Source organism: Scyliorhinus torazame, chromosome 2, assembly GCF_047496885.1.
Source record: "Scyliorhinus torazame isolate Kashiwa2021f chromosome 2, sScyTor2.1, whole genome shotgun sequence".
In the NCBI taxonomy this organism is placed as follows: domain Eukaryota; kingdom Metazoa; phylum Chordata; class Chondrichthyes; order Carcharhiniformes; family Scyliorhinidae; genus Scyliorhinus; species Scyliorhinus torazame.
In genome coordinates this window covers 317,277,860-317,301,293 of record NC_092708.1, presented here as the reverse complement: position 1 = coordinate 317,301,293, position 23,434 = coordinate 317,277,860, and the positions used below count along the sequence as shown (strand labels likewise).

General features: G+C 47.6%; 2 protein-coding genes across 2 annotated transcripts in view; one reads left to right on the top strand and one right to left on the bottom strand.

Annotated features, from left to right (window-relative positions):
• The window catches only part of psma3 (proteasome 20S subunit alpha 3), a 45,231-nt gene that overhangs the window by 1,129 nt on the left and 20,668 nt on the right, over positions 1-23,434 (top strand). Inside the window, exon 2 of the mRNA XM_072489366.1 lies at positions 18,834-18,916. Within this exon, the coding sequence (XP_072345467.1) occupies positions 18,834-18,916 (83 nt within the window). The remainder of the gene's footprint in view (positions 1-18,833; positions 18,917-23,434) is intronic.
• Positions 11,532-23,434, bottom strand: part of LOC140399878 (uncharacterized) — a 110,311-nt gene continuing 98,408 nt past the window's right edge. The window contains exon 3 of the mRNA XM_072489347.1: positions 11,532-13,759. Coding sequence (XP_072345448.1) covers positions 11,927-12,709 — 783 coding nt within the window. The 5' untranslated portion in view covers positions 12,710-13,759 and the 3' untranslated portion in view covers positions 11,532-11,926. The remainder of the gene's footprint in view (positions 13,760-23,434) is intronic.

Genomic DNA, 23,434 nt, shown 5'->3' with positions numbered 1-23,434 from the left:
AGTCTGATGTTGAGATAGGGTGCATCAAAACTATCCTGCAGGATGACAGCTACCCTGATCAGATCATTGTTCACTGTAGAATTGGCTGAAGGCTGCTACTTTTGGTCATGTAAAGTGCCCAGTCTACTTCAAGAGTACCCTGGCAGGGTAAAGTGTCAAATATTTGAGCAACAGTTGAAGCTCGCCATTTCACACTGCTGTTATGTAGTAGCAACACTAGTGGTATTCTCCACTAACCCTTTTTCCACTTCATTTTCCTCTATCTCTTTGGTCACCTGAAGAGCTCTGGATTTTTTTCCCCCTTCTTTCTCCCTCCGAGGACTGCCCCTTGACTGTACCCAAACTTTCTCCTCTGTAAAGGCACTCCATTTTTCAGTTAAATTTTAAATCTTTGATTCCCATTTATCTGGCCTAGTTAATTTGCACCCCATTGGAGTTTAAATTTCCCCGATAAATTCCTACTCCGGTTTGTTCCCTGACTTTTTCATAGCCAGTCTAAATCCTATGATACACCAAACCTTATGATACAATGACCTCTACTGACCCTGGATCCACATGGCCCTCCTCATTCCCAAGAACCAGGTCCAGCATGTGTCTTCTCTCATTAGACTGGAAATGATTGATGGAGAAAATTTTCCTGCACACATTCAAGGAACTCTTGCACCTCTCTGCTCTTTACACATTACTATCCCAATCTGTTGCTCTTTTTAAACCTTAGTCTATTTGCTCTGATTACGTCACCTTTGCTCATGAGTCGCCAGGTATCTTTATGATACCGCCACGTGGTTCAAGTTCAGGTTATGATTAATAATACAGCACACCGTTTAGTAAGGATTAAAACAACGGTCATTTATTATATACAACAAGCAATAGTAATACACTAATACTACTATCTATATAATAAACCTATCACTACTGGCCAATACTTAACTTAGGAAGAGCCCACCAGGTCAGGGAAACAAAAGGCTTGTCCAAGCAGATCTGGCCCACGGGATTCAAAAGGCTGCTACAGGTTGGTGGCTAGGTGTCTCTACCGGATAGCGATCGCTGGATTCAAACTTACTGTTGCCGGTTGCTGTTCTTGCGAAGGTCTCGAGCAGGCGAAGAGGAGAGAGAAAGAGATCTGAACTTGGCCCCTCACTTTTATAGGGCCCGGGGCGGCCCTTGACCCTGAGTCCCAAGTGATTGGATTTGTTCCCAATCCCTGGGGTCGATGTGTCCAATGGTGAGGCGATTCCTCGATCGGGGGGTGGTCGTTCACCTGTCTTTGTTTCGGCCACTGCAGGCGCCGACAGGTCTGGCCCGGTATTCAATTGCTAATATGTTGCAATTGTTCCCGGGGATAGCCGATTTAACTGCAGATGCCTGGATAGATGGGCTGCAAACAGTCCTGAATGTAACTGCAAATACCTGGGTTGATGGGCTGTTGATAGCCCTGAGTATCGATCTGGGCTAACTTCCCCAGAGCCGAATATGCAATACTGTCAGCAGCTGCCTGCTTGTGTCTTGTTAGCTGCTTTTCTCAGCAGTCTTTCGGGTTAGCTATTTCAAACTGGGTTTTGGCCAGATTAATCGGAACGCAGCCATTTTACGTGGCTACAAATCTATATTTGAACAATTAAAGTCCCTAATTATATATACTGGTACCTCTCTGTAATTTCCTTGCAGGTTTGTTCCTTTACCCCTTTCCCACTAGTTGGTGGCTTCTAGAAAATACCAAGCAATGCAATGGTACCTGTAAGATTTTTTCGTTCTAGCAAATTAGGTCCTGCACTTGACCCCTCTGGGACATCCTTTCTCTTCAGCACTGCAATTTTACGCCGTACAGTTTCTCCTTTCTTTCCTGGACACCTGGTACACAGGAATATTTAGTACCCAGTTCTTCCCTCCTTTGGGCCAGGTGTCAATTATGGTGATAACATCATATTTCTATATTTCTGTGTTTTGAACTTACAAATTTTATTCCTTGGAAAGCATTTTAACAGTGTTATGGGTGAGGCTTTTCAGAACCCCAAAATGTATCATGGAGTTCAACCAGCCTCTCCCTTTGATGGATTTGTTGCTTTTCCGGGCACTCGGCTTTTTCCCTAGGTGTGGGATTAAAATTATGGACATGTGCATTTTTAAACACAAAACACTGTTTATTCCATGAACTCAACTTAACATCTTAAATAAACATTGGATCTCTTAACACCCCTTACTTCAACGATAACTCAGAAAATATTGCAACAGTAAATTCCTTAAAATGTTCCTTCAAACTTCCAAGAGACTTAACACCTTTAAACAGTATCACATCAGGTTAAAGGATATATTTTCTGTAGAATGGCAGAGACTGTCTCAAACTGGCTTTCTACTTTTAAACTGCTCTCAGCAAAACCAGCCAGGCACTTATTAGCTGCTCTCAGCAAAACCAAACTGCAAAACTTGCAGCTCTCTGGAAACACACAGACATTGCTTTTAAAACTGAAACTAAAAACCTGCAAAACACAGACTGCAAAATGGCTGAACTGAGCTGAGCTCCACCCACTCTTTGACATCACTGTTTCCTTAAAGGTACATTGCTTAACATCCATGTCTTAAAGGCACTCTTGCATGACACCTCCCCCCAAGAAAAAAAAATAAACCATCAACTTCAAGATGGTTTCATTTTTCACTTTTGCACCATCCACTAAGAAATGCACACAGTAAATATACATTTTCATTTAAAGAAAACAACACATGCAAACAGGTATAATAATAGTCCATTTTCTTTGTTCTTCTTCCTCCAGTCTCTTTGAACAAAGACTCTGCACGATCCATCCATTCCTCTACTCCTCGGCATTTCTCTTCAGAATCAGATAATTTAGTTCAATCTGACCACAGAGTCCCTTGCAATTCTCCAATACAAGAACATTGGTGATCACAGCTTTCAGGCAGTCAAATGCCTGTTGAAAGTCCGCTGTCCATTGAAATTGTTTAGGTTTCTTCAGCAAGTCCACCTGTGGAGTAATCACGCCACAAAAGTTTTGCACAAATGTTTGATCAAATCCACTATTGCTAAGAAATCGCATTATTTCCCTTCGTCTTGAGGGTATCGGAAATTCCTCAAGGAAAGCGATTCGGGCTTCTCCAAATTCACTTTCGGCTAGGTTCATCACCAAACTCGCCTCCTGAAGTCGATCGAAGAACTCCATACAATGTTTTAAATGTTCTTTCCATGTCTGGCAGTTGGAAATAAAAGCAGATTGTCCCACTTTCTCCATGCAATCCTTCAAACGTGGGATAGGATAAGAGTCCGTTCTTGTAACTGCATTCCCCTTTCTGTAGTCCACACACAACCGTTGGGTACCATCTGGTTTAGGTACCATCACTATGGGTGAGCTACATTGGCTGCAACCCACTTCAATTATGCCATTCTTCAGCATTTTTACATAGAATTTACAGTGCAGAAGGAGGCCATTCGGCCCATCGAGTCTACACCGGCTCTTGGAAAGAGCACCCTACCCAAGCCCACACTTCCACCCTATCCCCATAACCCAGTAACCCCACCCAACACCAACGGCAATTTTGAACACTTAAGGGCAATTTATCATGGCCAATCCACCTAACCTGCACATCTTTGGACTGTGGGAGGAAACCGGAGCACTCAGAGGAAACCCACGCACACACTGGGAGGATGTGCAGATTCCGCACAGACAGTGACCCAAGCCGGAATCAAACCTGGGACCTTGGAGCTGTGAAGCAATTGTGCTATCCACAATGCTACCGTGCTGCCCCTAATTGAGCATCCTCTCAATCTCTCTGTTAACCTGTACCAATTTTAAAGGATTAAGCCTATATGGATGTTGTTTGATAGGAACAGCATTTCCCACATCTACATCAGATATAGCCATTTTAGTACTTGCCCATGTGACATCAATAACTCTTTCAGGCCAGTTTGTTTTTCCTCTGAAAGGTAACTTAACAATTCATCCCAATTTTTAAGAACATCCTCATTTTCCAATTTAATTTGAGGTATGTCAAATTCACAGTCATCTGCATTTGGTTCGTCACTTTGAGTTAGAATCATTAAAACCTCCTTTTTCTCCTTCCCTTTCAAAGTACCTTTTAAGCATATTCACATGACACACTCGGTGAGTCTTCCTTCTATCTGGTGTTTTTACCACATAATTCACCTCACTTAATTTCCTTTCAATCTGATACGGTCACAAAACCTAGCTTTTAAAGGCTCCCCTACCACTGGTAACAACACTAAAACTTTATCCCCACTGGCAAAACTACGAACTTTGGATTTCTTGTCCGCTACCTGTTTCATCACATTTTGTGCAACTTTCAAATGTTGTCTAGCCAATTCACCTGCTCTATTTAATCATTCCCTAAAATTTGACACGTAATCCAATAGTGTAATTTCCAATTTCTCACCCACCAATTTTTCCTTAATCAATTTAAGTGGTCCTCTTACCTCATGACCAAAAATTAGTTCAAAAGGACTAAATTTGGTAGACTCATTAGGTGCATCCCTAATTGCAAACTATACGAATGGGATTCCTTTATCCCAATCCTCTGGATAATACACCCTCAACATTGTCTTTAATGTCTGATGCCACCTTTCTAACGCTCCCTGCGATTCTGGATGGTACGCAGTTGATTTAAATTGTTTTATTCCTAAGCTATCCATAACTTCTTTGAATAACATTAAAAAAAAATAATAATATTTTATTCAAATTTTTTTTTCCGGCCAAACAAAACAGTACAACATTTTTTCCCTTTTACAACTATTAAATAATAGTGACCGTTTTTAACAAATAAATAATATATAAACTAAATGGCAACTGCCATAACAAAATATTAAATAATAATAAAGTCAAACAATTAGGTCCTGCACTTGACCCCTCTGGGACATCCTTTCTCTTCAGCACTGCAATTTTACTCCGTACAGTTTCTCCTTTCTTTCCTGGACACCTGGTACACAGGAATATTTAGTACCCAGTTCTTCCCTCCTTTGGGCCAGGTGTCAATTATGGTGACAACATCATATTTCCATATTTCTGTGTTTTGAACTTACAAATTATATTCCTTGGAAAGCATTTTAACAGTGTTATGGGCGAGGCTTTTCAGAACCCCAAAATGTATCACGGAGTTCAATCAGCCTCTCCCTTTGATGGATTTGTTGCTTTTCCGGGCACTCGGCTTTTTCCCTAGGTGTGGGATTACAATTATGGACACGTGCGTTTTTAAACACAAAACACTGTTTATTCCATGAACTCATCTTAACATCTTGTCCCCGAAATCACTCTATCCTGAATCTCCTGCGTCGGGAGCTGCGGAAATTCCCTCACCTGTTGCCTCACAAAAGCCCTCAATTGCATATACCGAAATGAATTCCCCTGGGGCAACCCGTATTTTTCCGTCAGCGCTCCCAGACTCTCAAACGTCCCGTCTAGGAACAGATCCCTCAGTTGCACAATCCCTGCTCTCTGCCATGTTCTAAATCCCCCATCTATTCTCCCCGGGACAAACCTATGATTATTCCTTATCGGGGACCGCACTGAGGCACCCGTCATTCCCTTATGCCGTCTCCACTGCCCCCAAATTTTCAGCGTTGCCACCACCACTGGACTTGTGGTGTATTTCTTCGGGGAGAACGGCAACGGCGCCGTCGCCAATGCTTGTAGGCTGGTTCCTTTACAGGACGCCATTTCCAGTCTCTTCCACGCCACTCCCTCCCCTTCTCCCATCCACTTACACACCATTGAGATATTGGCGGCCCAATAATAATCACTTAAGCTCGGCAGTGCCAGTCCTCCCCTATCCCTGCTACGCTGCAAAAACCCCCTCCTCACTCGCGGGGGACAGCCCACACAAAGCTCATAACACTCTTCTCAATTTTTTTGAAAAAAGCCCTCGTAACCATCACCGGGAGGCACTGGAACACAAAGAAATCTCGGGAGGACTACCATTTTGACCGCCTGCACCCTACCCACCAGTTACAGGGGCACCATATCCCATCTCTTAAAATCCTCCTCCATCTGTTCCACCAATCGTGTTAGATTAAGCCTATGTAAGGTTCCCCAACTCCTGGCTATCTGAATCCCTAAGTACCGGAAATCTCTTGTTACCTTCCTCAGCGGTAAATCATCTATTCCCCTGCTCTGCTCCCCCGGATGCACCACAAACAACTCACTCTTCCCCATATTCAATTTGTACCCCGAAAATGCCCCAAACTCCCTGAGTGTCCACATTATCTCCGGCATCCCCTCCACTGGGTCCGCAACATACAGCAATAGATCATCTGCATATAATGATACCCGGTGTTCTTCTCCTCCCCTGAGTACTCCCCTCCACTTCCTAGAGCCCCTCAGTGCTATGGCCAGCGGCTCAATTGCCAATGCAAACAGTAACGGAGACAGGGGTCTTGTCCCTCTATAAAGACGGAAGTAGTCGGACCTCTGCCTTTTTGTGATCACACTTGCCACCGGGGCCATATATAGCAGCTGTACCCATCCAATAAACCCCTCTCCAAAACCAAATCTCTTCAACACTTCCCATAGGTAGTCCCACTCCACTCTGTCAAATGCTTTCTCAGCGTCCATCGCCACCACTATCTCCGCCTCCCCCTCCGGCGGGGGCATCATCATCACCCCTAGCAGCCTCCGTATATTAGTGTTCAGCTGTCTCCCCTTAACGAACCCAGTTTGATCCTCATGGACCACCCCCGGGACACAATCCTCTATCCTTGTCGCCATCACCTTGGCCAGGAGCTTAGCATCCACGTTCAGGAGGAAAGTAGGCCTGTAAGACCCGCACTGCAGCGGGTCTTTTTCCTTCTTTAAGAGTAACGATATCGTCGCCTCCGACATAGCCGGGGGCAACTTCCCCCTTTCCCTGGCCTCATTAAAGGTTCTCGTCAAAAGCGGGGCCAGTAGGTCCATGTATTTCCTATAAAATTCCACTGGGAACCCATCCGGTCCCGGGGCCTTCCCCGCCTGCATGCTCCCAATCCCCTTTACCACCTCCTCCACCTCAATCCGTGCTCCCAGTTCCGCCCTCTCCTGCTCCTCCACCTTCGGGAATTCCAGCCGATCTAGGAAATGCATCATTCCCTCCTTCCCTTCCGGGGGCTGAGCCTTATACAGCCTCTCGTAGAATGCCTTAAACACCCCGTTCACCCTCTCTGCTCCCTGTTCCATCTCACCTTCCTCATCCCTCACCCCACCTATCTCCCTCGCCGCTCCCCTCTTCCTCAGTTGTTGGGCCAGTAACCGGCTCGCCTTCTCTCCATACTCATACTGTACTCCCTGTACCCTCCTCCACTGTGCTTCTGCCTTGCCCGTGGTCAGCAGGTCAAATTCCATATGTAGCCTTTGTCTTTCCCTGTACAGTCCCTCCTCCGGAGCCTCTGCATATTGCCTGTCTACCCTCAGAAGTTCTCTCAACAGTCGCTCCCTTTCTTTGCTCTCTTGCTTCCCTTTATGGGCCCTTATGGATATCAGTTCCCCTCTGACCACCGCCTTCAACGCCTCCCAGACCACTCCCACCTGAACCTCACCATTGTCATTAAGCTCCAGGTACCTTTTGATACATCCCCTCACCCTTTGACATACCCCTTCATCCGCCAACAACCCCATATCCAATCTCCAGAGTGGGTGCTGCTCCTTTTCCTCTCCTACCTCCAGATCTACCCAATGTGGAGCGTGGTCCGAAATGGTTATGGCCATGTACTCCGTCCCTGTCACCTTCAGAATCAGTGCCCTTCCCAGGACAAAAAAGTCTATCCGTGAATACACCTTGTGAACATGGGAGAAAAATGAAAACTCCTTACTCCTAGGCCTAATAAATCTCCAGGGGTCTACTCCTCCCATCTGCTCCATGAAGTCCTTAAGCACCTTGGCCGCTGCCGACCTCCTCCAGGTCTTAGACCTAGACCGGTCCAGCCCTGGATCAAGCACCGTATTGGAGTCTCCCCCCATTACCAGCTTTCCTGCCTCCAGGTCCGGGATACGCCCCAGCATACGCTTCATGAAGTTTACATCATCCCAGTTCGGGGCGTATACGTTCACCAGAACCACCATCTCCCCTTGCAATCTGCCACTCACCATCACGTATCTACCCCCACTGTCCGCCACTATGGTCTTTGCCTCAAACAGTACCCGTTTCCCCACTAGAATAGCCACCCCCCTATTCTTCGCATCTAAGCCCGAATGGAACACCTGCCCCACCCATCCTTTACGTGGTCTGACCTGATCTGCCAGATTCAGGTGCGTCTCCTGCAACATGACCACATCTGTCTTTCGGTGTGCGAGTACCCGTGCCCTTTTAATCGGCCCATTCAGCCCTCTCACGTTCCACGTGATCAACCGGGTTGGGGGGCTCTTTACCCCCTCTCCCCCCTCCCCCCAATGTCGACTAGCCATCCCCTTTTCTAACCCAGCTCCTCAGCCGGTTCCCACGTACCCGTATATCCCACCGACGGTGCTCTCCCGTCCCGACCACCCCGCCCCATAACAGCTCCCCCTTCCCCTTAGCAGCAGCAACCCAGTTAACTCCCCCCGCCCCCCCCGCTAGATCCCTTTCTAGCGTGGTTGCACCCCCATGTTGCTCCCAGAAGTCAGCAAACTCTGGCTGACCTCAGCTTCCCCCGTTTGTCCTCGGCCCCTCATTGTGCGAGGCCCCCTACTTCCTGCGTCCCCGTTCCCGCCACAATTACCATAGCGCGGGACCAAAGCCCACGTTTCCCACTCGGCCCCGCCCCTGATGGCGCAGTTCCCTTCTCCTTCCCCTTTCCTTCCCACCGGCGCCCACAGCTCCCCATACTCCCCCCCCCCCCCCCCCCCCCCCCCCCCCCCCCACCACCACGAGGGGAAAAGAAAAAAGTTACAAAATTGAAAAAAATCCCCCCCCTTCCTCGTCCCACATAATCACCCCACCACTTTATTACAGAAGCTTTTTCTCTCGCCAGACTATTCCAGCTTCTCGTCCACAATGAATGCCCACGCCTCTTCTGCCGTCTCAAAGTAGTGGTGCTTCCCTTGGTGTGTGACCCAGTCTCGCCGGCTGCAACATTCCAAATTTAACTTTCTTTTTGTGGAGCACCGCCTTGGCCCTGTTGAAACTTGCCCTCCTTCTCGCCACCTCCGCACTCCAATCCTGGTACACGCAGATGACCGCGTTCTCCCACCTGCAGCTCCGAGTTTTCTTCGCCCATCTTAGAACCATCTCTCTGTCATTGTAGTGGTGAAACCTCACCGCTATGGCTCGAGGTATTTCTCCTGCCTTTGGTCTTCGCGCCAGAACTCGATAACCTCCCTCCACCTCCAAAGGGCCCGTCGGGGCCTCCGATCCCATTAGCGAGTGAAGCATCGTGCTCACATATGCCCCGACGTCCGCCCCCTCTGTGCCTTCGGGAAGACCCAAGACTCTTAAATTCTTCCTCCTCGAGTTATTCTCCAGGGCTTCCAACCTCTCCACACACCTTTTGTGCTGTGCCTCGTGCGTCTCTGTCCTTACCACCAGGCCCTGTATTTCATCCTCATTCTCCGCAGCCTTTGCCTTCACGACCCGAAGCTCCAACTCCTGGGTCCTCTGCGCCTCCTTTAGCCCTTCAATCGCCTGTAGCATCGGGGCCAACACCTCCTTCTTCAGCTCTTCCACACAGCGCCGCAGGAACTCTAGTTGCTCCGGGCCCCATACCAAACAGCCACCTTCCAACGCCATCTTGCTTCGAGCTTCCCTTCCTTGCCGCTGCTCCAGTGGATCCACTGCAATCCGGCCGCTATCCTCTCCTTTATCCATATTTATCCGGGGGGATTCCCTCCTATTTCACCGCACAATGATTTTGGCAGTTAAAAATTGCCGTAAGAGCCCAAAAGTCCGTTTCAACGGGAGGTGCCGAAACGTGCGACTTAGCTGGTCATCGCCGCACCCGGAAGTCTTCTTTGAATAACTTTGAAGTAAAATTCGTTCCTTGATCCGATTGAATTTCTGTGGGTAGTCCATATCTAGTAAAGAATTCAAGGAACTCCTCCACAATCCTTTTAGCTGTAATATTACGTACTGGAATGGCCTCTGGAAACCTAGTAAACACATCCATTGCAGTCAAAAGATATTGATTCCCATTTTTTGTTTTAGGAAGCGGTCCTACACAATCGATTAGGACCCTTGTAAAAGGTTCCTCAAATGCTGGAATGGGTATTAAGGGTGCTGGTTTTATCACTGCTTGAGGTTTCCCTATCACTTGACATGTGTGACATGATTGACAAAATTTAACTACATCTTTATGTCGTCCAGGCCAATAAAAATGTTTCTGGATTTTAGCTTGAGTTTTCCTTATTCCCAAATGACCTCCCACTGGTACCTCATGTGCAACTCGCAACACCTCCTTTCTATACCCTACCGGCAATACTACTTGATGAACTTCTGCCCACTTTTCATCTGCCTGCATATGTACAGGTCTCCATTTTCTCATTAAGACATAATTTTTACAGTAATAACACTCTGGTATACTCTCAGATTCCTCCTCCGTATATGCTTTCTGATATATCCGTTTTATTTCTACATCTTTCTGTTGTAACTCCACCAATTTTCCTGAACTAAAAATATCCGCCTCATCCTCCACCTGTTGTTGTTCTTTTTCAACCATGTGATCAAAAATCGTTTCTGATAATTGCACTTCAACTTCATCTTCACTCTTTGATTTCTCCTCTTGTCTTAACCTATGACTTTGCGACCTTGTTACTACACAATCCGGAAAAATCCCAGGATATTCGTCCTTCAACATTTCAGTTGTCTGATTTTCCACTGGCTTATCAACCACAGTAGGCATCACTCCCACCTGCGATCCAGCTATATCATTACCCAAGATAAACTGTATTCCTGGACAAGATAGTTTATCGATTACTCCTACTACCACTTCACCACCCTTCACTGGACTTTCCAGCCTTACCTTATATAATGGAACGCTACTCCTCTCACCCTGAATTCCACACATCACCACCTTTTCTGGCAACATTCTTCCGAAACGACATAATTCCTCATCTCTTACCATTAAAGATTGACTAACCCCTGTATCTCTTAAAATTGTGACTTCTTTACCTGCTCCTCCTGATACACATGAGTAAACTTTACCCAGACAAATAAATTCTTCAAGGACATCTGGCACCTTCTAAACAATTACTTCTTGAACAGACTGTACAATCGTTTGCACCTCCTTCGCTTCCCTAGGGCTTTCCTTTACCACTCTAACAAACCCCACTGTCTTATCCTGTTTTACCACATCAGCCTTCCCAGTGCTTTTCTTCAACTACCAACACTGTGACTTTACATGGCGTAGTTTATTACACTGAAAACATCTGAAACTTTTCATTTCTTTTCCACTCTCCTGGATTTCTTTTTTAATCTGAGGTGCACTCTCTTTATTGTCTCCCATCAGATCACCTTTACCTTTGCCACTTGAGCATTTCTCATGTCCCCAGTTTCTATCCCTCACCGGCTGAAACTGATGTTGGAAACCAATCTTTGATTTATGAACTAATTCATAATCATCTGCCATTTCCGCTGCTAATCTCGCAGTTTTAACCCTTTGTTCTTCCACATGAGTTCTCACTACATCTGGAATTGAATTTTTAAACTCCTCCAAAAGTATAATTTCTCTGAGAGCTTCATACGTTTGGTCTATTTTCAAAGCCCTTATCCACCTATCAAAATTACTGTTTGAGCCTTTCAAACTCCATGTATCATAGTTATCATAGAATTTACAGTGCAGAAGGAGACCATTCAGCCCATCAAGTCTTCACCGGCTCTTGGAAAGAGCACCCTACCCAAGGTCAACACCGCCACCCTATCCCCATAACCCAGTAACCCCACCCAACACTAAGGGCAATTTTTGGACACTAAGGGCAATTTATCATGGCCAATCCACCTAACCTGTATGTTTGACCAAATTCTTTCCTTAAATTTCTAAACCTTTGCAAGCTTCAGACACTAGCTCATATGCACTTAAGATGGATTTCTTCACCTCCTCATACGTTCCAGATACCTCCTCCGGTAGTGATGCAAACACTTCACTAGCTCTACCTGCCAGCTTTGTTTGAATCAGTAACGCCCACATGTCCTGTGACCATTTCATTTGTTTAGCTACCTTCTCAAATGAAATGAAAAAGGCTTCCACTTCCTTCTCGTCAAACCGTGGCAATGCTTGGACATATTTAAATAGATTCCCACCAAGCCTTCGACTATGACGCTCTTTCTCACTATCCTCACCACTATCATCCAACTGTACGTTTCCCTTTATGTCTGCCAATTTTAACTGATTGTCATATTTCATGGCCATTTTCTGAAGTTCAATCTCCCTCTCTTTATCTTTTTGTTCTGCTCGGGCTATTCTTTCTTTTCTCCTTTCTTCTCTCTCCGTTTCGTTTTCCTCTCTCTTTTTTCCCTCTCTTTCTTTTTCCTCTCCCTCACTCTCGTATTCCAACTGCTTTAATTCTTTCTGATGTTCCATTTGTTTAATTTGCAACTGAATTTTTGCCATTTCCAATGAGTCAAACTCTATCTCAGGCAACTTTAAATGCTTAACCACCGCCAAAATTACCTCATCTTTTCGCATTTTATCAGGTAAGGTTAACTGCAATGTTTTTGCCAAACCTAACAGTCTGCATTTCGTTTCTGCCCGTAAAGTACTACATGTGACATTCTCCACCCCCAAAAACTTCTGAGCCTCTGAAAGAGCCATTGTTCACAACACTCTCCCCACTTAAACTAAAATACCACACCGGAAAAGCAACAATCCTTCACTGTCTTTAAGTTCACAAAAGCTAATCCAATAGATAGACTTTCATCCCGGACGAGCCCCCCAATTGTTGTGGGCGAGGCTTTTCAGAACCCCAAAATGTATCTTGGAGTTCAACCAACCTCTCCCTTTAATGGATTTGTTGCTTTTCCGAGCACACAGCTTTTTCCCTAGGTGTGGGATTACAATAATGGACACGTGGGTTTTTAAACACAAAACACGGTTTATTCCATGAACTCAACTTAACATCTTAAATAAACATTGGATCTCTTAACACCCCTTACTTCAAAGATAACTCAGAAAATATTGCAACAGTAAATTCCTTAAAATGTTCCTTCAAACTTCCAAGAGACTTAACACCTTTAAACAGTATCACATCAGGTTAAAGGATATATATATATTTTCTGTAGAATGGCAGAGACTGTCGCAAACTGGCTTTCTACTTTTAAACTACTCTCAGCAAAACCAGCCAGGCACTTTTTAGCTGCTCTCAGCAAAACCAAACTGCAAAACTTGCAGCTCTCTGGAAACACACAGACACTGCTTTTAAAACTGAAACTAAAAACCTGCAAAACACAGACTGCAAAATGGCTGAACTGAGCTGAGCTCCACCCACTCTATGACATCACTGTTTTCTTAAAGGTACATTGCTTAAACATCCATGTCTTAAAGGCACTCTCGCATGACAACAGTATATATTTTACTTTCTAAGGCAAATTCTTGAAGAGTAATTTACAATAAAGAAAGACCATACATTTATTTAGCACTTTCGGGAAGTTACAAACAGTGCCCGATAGCACAGTGGTTAGCACTGTTGCTTCACAGCGGCAGAGACCTGGGTTCGATTCCCAGCTTGGGTCACTGTTTGTGTGGAGTCTGCATGTTTTCCCCGTGTCTGCGTGGGTTTCCTCCGGGTGCTCCGGTTTCTCCCACAGGTCCCGAAAGACGTGCTTGTTAGGTGAATTGGACATTCAGAATTCTCCCTCCGTGTACCTGAACAGGCGCCGGAGTGTAAGTTCATTGCAGTGTAAACGTGACTTGTGACACTAATAAAGATTAGTATAAGTTTTTTTTAAAGAAACTATTTTATTGAGGCATTTATAGTTTTAACATTTGTAACATTCTATACAGAGAGTTCCAACACACGCAAACACCCCACAATAACACACCCGACTCCCCCCAGCCCTGAACACTAACTACCCATATATTAGATTCCCTGCCCTTAGTCGTCACCCCCCCTTTTCCTTTTTTAAAAACAAAATCTTAAAAAAAAAATTTAGAGTGCCCAATTAGTTTTTCCAATTAAGGGGCAATTTAGCGTGGCCAATCCACCTATCCTGCACATTTTTGGGTTGTGGGGGTGAAACCCACGCAAACACAGGGAGAACGTGCAAACTCCACACTGAGCCGGGATTCGAACCCAGATCCTCAGCGCCGTAGACAGCAATGCTAACCACTGTGCCACCGTGCTGCCCTGACGGTCAATTTTCCTTGAAGTTGATGAACAGCTGCCACCTCCGAGCGAATCCCTGTAGTGAACCCTTCAAGGCGAACTTAATTTTCTCTAGCCTAAGAAACCCTGCCATTTCACTCACCCAAACCCCCGACTTTGGAGGCTCCGAGTCCTTCCATTCCAGCAAAATCTGTCTCCGGGCCACCAGGGAGGAGAAGGCCAGGACATCGGCCTCCCTCCCCCTCTTGGCTCCCGGATCTTCCGACGCTCCAAAAATTGCCACCTCTGGACTTGGAGTCACCCTCTCTTCCAGGACCTCTGACATGAGATCTGAGAATCCCTGCCAAAATCCCCATCAGCCTCGGACACGGCCAAAACATATGTACATGATTTCCAGGACTCTCTCTCTCTCTCTCCCCCTCCCCCCGCCTCTCACATCTGTCCTCCATCTCTCGAAAAACCTACTCATTCGGGCCACAGTCACGTGAGCCCTGTGGACCACCTTGAACTGGATCAGGCTAAGCCTGGCTCACGGCAAGGATGCATTGACTCTCGGGGCTTTCTCCCATAACCTGACTTCCAACTCCTCTCCCAGCTCTTCCTCCCACTTTCTCTTCACCTCCCAATTGGACCCCTTCCCACTCCATCAGTTCCTCCCCTCCCCAACTCCTGTTTTAGACAACACCTTATCCTGTGGTCCCCTTAGTGGGAGGCAAGGGAAGCTTGGAACAAAATCCCGCACCTGCAGGTACCGGAACCCGTTCCCACCTGGCAACTCAAACTCCTCCAAGCTCGGGAAACTCTCCTTAATGAAGAGATCCCCAAATCTCTCAATCCCTGCCCACTGCCACCTCCTGAGGCCCCCGTCCAACCCCCCCCTGGAGTGAACCGGTGATTGTCACAGATCGGTGACCACACCGACGCCCCCACAGTCTCATGTGCTGTCTCCATTGCCCCCACACTCTCAGGGCTGCCACTACCACTGGGCTTGTGGAGTACCCAGCTGGCGAGAAGGGCAGAGGTGCCGTTAACAAAGCCTTCAGACTCGTACCCTTGCAAGATGTCGCCTCCACTCGCTCCCACACCTCCCCCTCCCCCACGACTCATTTCCTAACCATCGATATATTAGCCGCCCAGTAGTAATTACAGCCAATTGTTATTTTTGAAGTGCAGTTATTGTCGCAATGTTGGAAACGTCAGCTTATTTGCACTCTGATAATCTGTTGTGAAAGAAAATGCTGGAAATACTCGGGTCAGACAGCATTTATGGAGAGAAACAAAGTTAACACTCCAGGTTGATGATGAACATTCATCAGAACTGAGGAAAGATTGAAATTATTTTTCCAGTTTTATTTCATTTTTTAAATTTCAAATTTCCAGCAGCTGCAGTATTTTGCTTTTGTGATTAGTTTATGGTGTGGGTTGAGGGGTAAATGTTGGCCAAGGCTCTGGATGAACTTCCCATCCCTTTAGAATACTGTTGTGGAATCTGAAAATTCACTATCTCATAGCAGATACCCCCTGGCACTGCTTACAACTCACATTCTTGACCAGACATTTTTTTTTTTTGAGCTGTACCATTGAGATGTCTTTCATTTGAATCGTGCTCGGTCTTGACTATCTGTGTAACTTGGGCTGGAGAGGGGGTTTAAACTAAACCATGAGGAGGAGGGTTCACATGAATAGATATTTAGAAAGTTAATAAGATAGGACCAGAGATCAAACAGGCTTCGTGAAGGGCAGGCAGCTCACGAGTAATATAAGAGGACTGTTGAATGTGGTGATGAATCCGTCAAGAGCTCTGGTATCGGAGGCGGTGGTGTCCATGGACGCGGAGAAAGCATTTGATCGGGTGGAGTGGCGATACTTGTTCGAAGGTTTGGGTTTGGGCCGAGATTTGTGGCATGGGTGCGGTTGCTGTATGTGGCGCCAAGAGCGAGGGTGAGGACGAATGATATGAGCTCACAAAGTTTTGACTTACACAGGGGTACGAGGCAGGGGTGCCTGCTGTCGCCGCTGCTGTTTGCGCTGGCCATAGAGCCATTGGCGATGGCTCTCAGGGGGTCGGCAGAGTGGCAGGGGACAGAGGGAGTATCGGGTGTCGCTCTATGCCGATGACCTCTTGCTGTACTTTTCGGATCCGTTGGAGAGTATGGGAAGGATTATGGGCCTGTTGGGGAGGTTTGGAGGATTCTCGGGATACAAGCTGAATGTAGGGAAAAGCGAGGTATTCCCGGTGAATGAGCTGGCACAGTGGGCTAATTTAGGGGGAATACCATTTACGGTAGCGAGGGATAGGTTTAGATACTTGGGGATTCTGGTAGCGAGGGAATGGACGGGGCTCCATAAGTGGAACTTAACGAAGCTGGTGGAGGAGATACATTGCACTTAACGTTGGCGGGGAGGGTCCAAATGGCGAAAATGAAAATTCTGCCAAGGTTCTTGTTATCTTTCAGGCTCTCCCGATCTTTATACCAAAGGCCTTTTTTCGGAAAGTGGACACCATCATCTCTGACTTTGTATGGGCGGGGAAGGTGCCAAGGGTGGGGAGGACCCTGCTGCAGAGGCAGCATGGGGGTTGGCGTTGCCAAATTTGCTTCATTATTATTGGGCGGCGAATGTGGACAAGGTGCGGCGGTGGTGGGAAGGAGAAGGGGTAGAGTGGGTTAGGATGGAGGAGGAATCTTGTAAGGGGTCTAGTTTGAGGGCTATGGTGACGGCAGCATTGCCAATAGCGCCGAGTAGGTATTTAGGGAGCCCAGTGGTGCAGTCCACAGTGAAGATATGGAATCAGCTGAGGAAGCATTTTAGGGTGGAAGGGATGTCGGTGCTAACGCCGCTGTGCGAGAATCATGGGTTTGAGCCGGGGGGGATGGATAGTGTATACAGGAGGTGGAGGGAAGTGGGGCTGGTCAAGGTGAGGGATTTGTGTTTGGAGGAGGGGTTCGCCAGTCAGGAGGAGCTAAGGGAGAGGGTAGTTCTGTCGAGGAGTAGTGAGTTCAGGTATCTACAGGTTAGGAACTTTGCACGAAAAGTCTGGAAGGGGTTCCCTAGATTGCCGGGATACACCCTGCTGGAGCGACTGCTGCTTCCGGATGTGGAAGGGGATGTGAATGTGTGAATTGGGGATATATATAAGTGGCTGGGGGAGCAGGGAGGCGAGCGGGTGGTGAAGATCAAGGAGAAATTGGAAGCAGAGTTGGGAATGGAGATCAATTGGGGAATATGGAGTGAGGCACTGCAAAGGGTAAACGTGACCTTCTCTTGTGCAAGGATGAGCCTGATACAGTTTAAGGTGGTGCATAGGGTGCATATGACTCGGGCGAGAATGAGTGGGTTCTTTCAGGGGATAGCAGATGAGTGTGAAAGGTGTGGGCGGGGGGGCCAGCGAATCATGCGCACATGTTTTGGGGTTGTGAAAAATTGGGAAGATTCTGGGCGGGAGAATCTTAGCCAGGATAGTGGAGGAGGGAGTGGACCGGACCCTTTGATGGCGACATTTGCGCTTTCAGACAAGCCGGAGCTCATGGAGAGGAGGAAGGCCGATGTCTTAGCCTTCGCCTCTCTGATTGCATGGCGACAAATTTTGCTGGAGTGGCGGTCGGCATCGCCACCGGGGGTAGCAGCATGGTTGGGTGACTTGTATGACGTCCTGCGGTTAGAGAAGATACAGTATGAGTTAAGGGGCTCAGCAGGGAGTTTGAGAAAAGGTGGGGGATGTTTGTGACCGTGTTTGAGGAGCTGTTCGTTGTTGGGGGGGTGGGGGGGGAGGAGAAAAATCTGTATAAACTGTATAGTTGATTGTTGGGAAGAATGTTTCCCGGGGTGTTTATTTGCTGTAACCTACTTTGATCCAAGTTTGAATAAAATGCGTTAAAAAAAAAAAGGACCAGGCATCAGTGCAGGATAGCGATTAAATCAACCACAATTATATCAAGAGTTTAAAAAATACTAGGTAATATAATGACTGACAAGTCACCTGATGACCTGCATCCTACAGACTGAAAAGTGGCTGCAGAGAAAGTGGATGCATTGGTTGTAATCTTCCAAAATTTCATAAATTCTGGAATGGCCTCAGTGGATTGGAAAACCACAAACATAACACCTCTATTGAAGAAAATAAGGAGACAGAAAGCAGGAAAAAAGATCGAGTTTGTTGAACATCTGTCATTGAGAAAATGCTGGAATTCATTATGTTTTTAAATAAATGCTTTTTATTGGGTTTTTGAATGGAATTCATTATTAAGGAAGTAGGATCAGGGCATTGAGAAAATGAAATTACAATCAGCAGAGTCAACATGGTTTTATGAAAGGGAAATCATGTCTGACAGAGTGCTCTTGTGGAAGGTCGGTGCACACTCAATGGGCTGAATGGCCTCCTGCATTGTAGGGATTCTATGGAAAGGATATCATGAAGTAGTTGAAGTGTGAGGAGACTGTGCAAAGTATAAACACCAGCACAGTCTAATTGGGCTTTAAGTGGCCTGTTTCTGAGCTTTATATTCTCTGTAAACATATTTTGGACTTGATGCCAGTTGAATTATATTTGAAGAACATTTATAATTTTGGTATTGTTAATGGTTGTATAAGATTTTTCTCACTTTCAATTTCCAGTATGATTTGTCAGCATCCACCTTCTCTCCTGATGGGCGAGTATTCCAGGTTGAATATGCGATGAAAGCTGTAGAGAACAGTAGGTAAGGGGCCCAACATCATTACTGAAATGTTTTCTTGGAAAAAGCTTTTAATTATAAGTTTCAGTGAGGTATAATTAGTCTCATGCTTGTTTATGTGTTGACTCCTTGTTTTGGTATGATTCCACAGACAGACGTTGGTTATTACTCTCATTTCAAAATACGTTATGTTTGTGTCAACTCCAAAAACCTGGCTCTATCATTGTCCAATGTCTATTCAATTACTTTGAGAAGATGCTGCTGAATAATTTTTTAAAAATGTCTTTTATTGAAGTTTTATCATTTCATGCACTATACTCTCACCAAGGATAAATGCGTTGGTTACAATGTACAAGTCATTTTACTCTGCCGATTTCCCCCCCCCCCCCCATTCGTTGTCAGGTTCCACTTGCCCCTTCGTTTGTTGTTTGTGTCCTGTCCTGGGTCCCTTTGTGTACAATGGGCAGTTATTTGCTGTTTACATCTCCGGTCTTTTTTTACTTCCTCCGCCAGACTGGTCAAGCTCCACTTGTGGATCCATGTCCAGTTGTGGGCAATCTGGATCTCCAGGTAGCGGAATTTGCTTTGGGCTAGTTTAAATAATTGTTCCCCCGACGCTGCTGAATAATAATCAGGAGTAATAAATATTAGTTCTTTCCCACCCTTCCATTCGGACATAAATAAATTCATTTCAAAATGTATGATTCAAGACTGATTGAATTCAATGTTCATTTACTTTTGCTTAAAAATGTTTTGTTTTTTAAAAATTGATTTTATTCAAATTTTTCTTAAACAAAATGTTACATAACCAATAACAAAAAGGAGAAAATTTAACAAACAGGTGGTTATAGTCCAGTTACAAAAGAAGAGTATACATTACATACACAGATCCCCACCTATCCACCCCCCCCCCCCGATTGCTGCTGCTGCTGACCTTTCGACGTTCAGCCAGAAAGGTGGGGGGGGGCTTCAGGTCCCTCCACATTAGCAAGATCCGGCTACCAGGGCTACCAGGGAGGCAAAGACCAGGACGTCGGCCTCCTTCGCTTCCTGCACTCCTGGATCTTCTGACACCCCAAATACCGCTATCACCGGACTCTGCTTTACCCGAGCGTCCAAGACCTTGGACATAGCCTTTGCAAAGCCCGTCAGAATTCTTTAAGCGCCGTGCATGAACAGAACATATGGACATGGTTTGCTGGGCTCCCATAGCATCTCACACACCTGTCCTCCATCCCAAAGAACTTGCTCATTCTCACTGTCGTCATGTGTGGACCACCTTAAACTGAATTAGGCTAAGCCTGGCACAAGATGAGGAGGAATTGACCCTGCCTAGGGCATCAGCCCACAGGCCCTCGCCCAGCTCCTCCTCCCGGGTGCCCTTCAGCTCCTCCGCCAAGACTTCCTCTGCCTCCTGCAGTTCTTGGTATATGTCCGACATATTCCCCTCACCTTCCCAGATGCCAGAGACCACCCTGCCCTGTATCCTGCCGGGGGGGGGGGGCTAGTAGCGGGAATGCCACCCCGTTTCTTCAGAAAAGTGCGGACTTGGAGGTATCTAAAGGCATTCCCCGGGGGCAGACTAAATTTCTCCTCTAGCGCCTTCAGGCTAGGAAAAGTCCCACCTATAAACAGGTCCCCCATCCTTTTGATACCTGCCCAATGCCAATTTTGAAACCCTCCGTCTATCTTGCCCGGCACAAATCTATGATTATGCTGTATCGGGGTCCAAACTGAGGCCCCTTCCTCCCTCCTGTGCCTTCTCCACTGACCCCAGATCCTCAGCACCGCCGTCACCACCGGGCTTGTGGCGTACCGTGCCGGCGAGAACGGCAGCGGTGCCGTTATCAGTGCTCCTAAGCTGGTGTCCTCGCATGACGCCGCCTCTAGCCGCTTCCATGCTGCCCCCCCCCCCCCCCCCCCCAACGTCCATTACCCTCTTCCCAATCATCGCTATATTAGCCGCCCAGCAATAACTGCAGAAGTTTGGCAGCGCCAGCCCCCCCCCCCCGGGCTGCTGCGCTCTAAGAACAGCCTTTTAACTCGCGGGGTCTTGTTTGCCCACACAAATCCCGTGATAATCTTGTTCACCCGCTTGAAGAAGGATTTGGGGATGAAGATGGGAAGGCACTGGAAGACGAACAGAAACCTGGGAAGGACCGTCGTTTTCACAGACTGCACCCTACCCGCCAGGGAAAGCAGGAGCATGTCCCACCTTTTGAAGTCTCCCTCCATCTGCTCTACCAGCCGAGATAGATTGAGCTTCTGGAGGGCATCCCAATTCCTAGCCACATGTATACCCAGGTACCGAAAGCTCCTCTCCACCCTCTTGAGCGGGAGCTCCCCCAGTCTCTCCTCCTGGCCCCTCGCATGGATCACAAATAGCTCACTTTTCCCCACGTTCAACTTGTACCCCGAGAAACTCCCGAAGTCCTTTAGGATCCGCATGACCTCCCCCATCCCCTCTATCCAGTCCGAAATATACAGGAGCAGGTCGTCTGCATAGAGCGAAACACGATGCTCCGCCCCCCCCCCCCCCCCCCCCCCCCAACCAGCCCCCTCCATTTTCTTGACGTCCTCAATGCCATGACCAACGGCTCAATTGCCAGGGCAAATAGCAGCGGGGACAGGGGGCATCCCTGCCTTGTCCCTCGGTGCAGCCGGAAATACTCCGACCTCAGTCGGTTCGTGGACATTTGCTACGGGGGCCTGGTACAGTTGTTTGACCCACCCTATGTATTCCTCACCAAATCCAAATCTACTTAACGCTTCCCACAGGTACTCCCACTCCACCCAATCAAAGGCTTTCTCCACATCCATTGCAGCCACTACTTCTGCGTCCCCTCCTTCTGAGGGCATCATAATAATGTTTAGGAGCCTCCGCACGTTGGTGTTCAATTGCCTGCCCTTGACGAATACGGTCTGATCCTCGTTAATCACCCCTGGGACACAGTCCTCTATTCTGGTGGCCAAGATCTTAGCCAGCAGTTTGGCATCGACATTTAGGAGCGATATCGGCCTGTAGGACCCACACTGCAACGGATCCTTGTCCCGCTTAAGGATGAGCGAGATCGAAGCTCGCGACATTGACGGGGGGAGGGTTCCCCTCTCCTTGGCCTCGCTAAAGGTTCTTAGCAGGAGTGGGCTCAGCAGCTCCGAGAATTTCTTGTAGAATTCTACAGGGTAACCGTCCGGTCCAGGGGCCTTGCCCGACTGCATATTCCCAAGCCCTTAACTATCTCCTCCAACTCAATCGGGGCCCCCAATCCCTCCACCAGCTCCTCGTCCACCCTTGGGAACCTCAATTGGTCCATAAATTGCTTCATCCTTTCCCTCCCCTCCGGGGGCTCTGACTCATACAGCTTGCAGTAGAACTCCTTGAAGACTTTGTTGATCTCTTCCGGGCTCAGGACCATGTTACCCCCCTTATCCCTAACTCCCCCAATTTCCCTGGCCGCCTCCCTCCTTCGAAGTTGGTGCGCCAGCATCCTACTCGCTTTCTCCCCATACTCATGTACTGCCCATTCACCTTCCTCAGCTGTGCCTCTGCTTTCCCTGTGGTCAGCAGGTCAAACTCCGCATGCAAATTCCGGCGCTCCTTTAGCAGCCCCTCCTCGGGGGGGGGGGGGGGGGGGGGGTCTCCGTGTACCACCTGTCTACCCTGAGTATCTCTCCCACTACCTCTCCCTCTCCACCCTATCCTTCTTCTCTCTGTGGGACCTGATAGAGATTAACTCCCCTCTAATAACCGCCTTCAAGGCCCCCAGACCGTAGTCACTGTTGCCTCTCCCGTATAGTTTGTTGTCACATAGTTTTGAATGCCCCTCCTAATCCGCCCACAGACCTCCTCATCTGCCAACAGTCCCACGTCCAATCTCCAGAGAGGGCGCTGCCCTCTCTCCGCCCCCAGTCTCAAGTCCGCCCAGTACGGAGCATGGTCCGAGACCGCAATGGCCGAGTACTCTACCCCCTCCACCCCTGGGATTAGCGCCCTGCTCAACACGAAAAAATCAATCCGAGAGTACACGTTATGCATGTGGGAGAAGAAAGAGAACTCCTTCGCCCTTGGCCGAGCGAATCTCCACGGATCCACTCCCCCCATCTGGTCCATGAAACCCCTCAAGACCTTGGCCGCTGCCGGCCTTCTCCCCGACCTGGACTTAGACCGGTGCAGAGCCGGGTCCAGGACTGTGTTGAATTCCCCCCCCCCCGTTATCAAATTGTTTGACTCCAAGTCCGGTATTTTACTCCGCATGTGCTTCATGAAGCAGCATCCCGTTCCCTGCCCCCCCCCCCCCCCCCCCCCCCCCCAATTCTTCCCGTGTAACAAGAAAAAAAAAGAAAACAACGAACAAACTCTGGCCGTTGCCCCGAACAACGAATAACCCCCCCCCACCCATTCTGGCGAGCTGCCCTAACTGACGGGCCCATCTCCCCCTTCTGCGGCGTGGCAGAGGACCCCAAGGGCAAAAACCAAGAGAGAACGGGGCAAACCAGCATAACATAGCCCCCATACAACTTACACTCTGCTTCCAGTCTTAC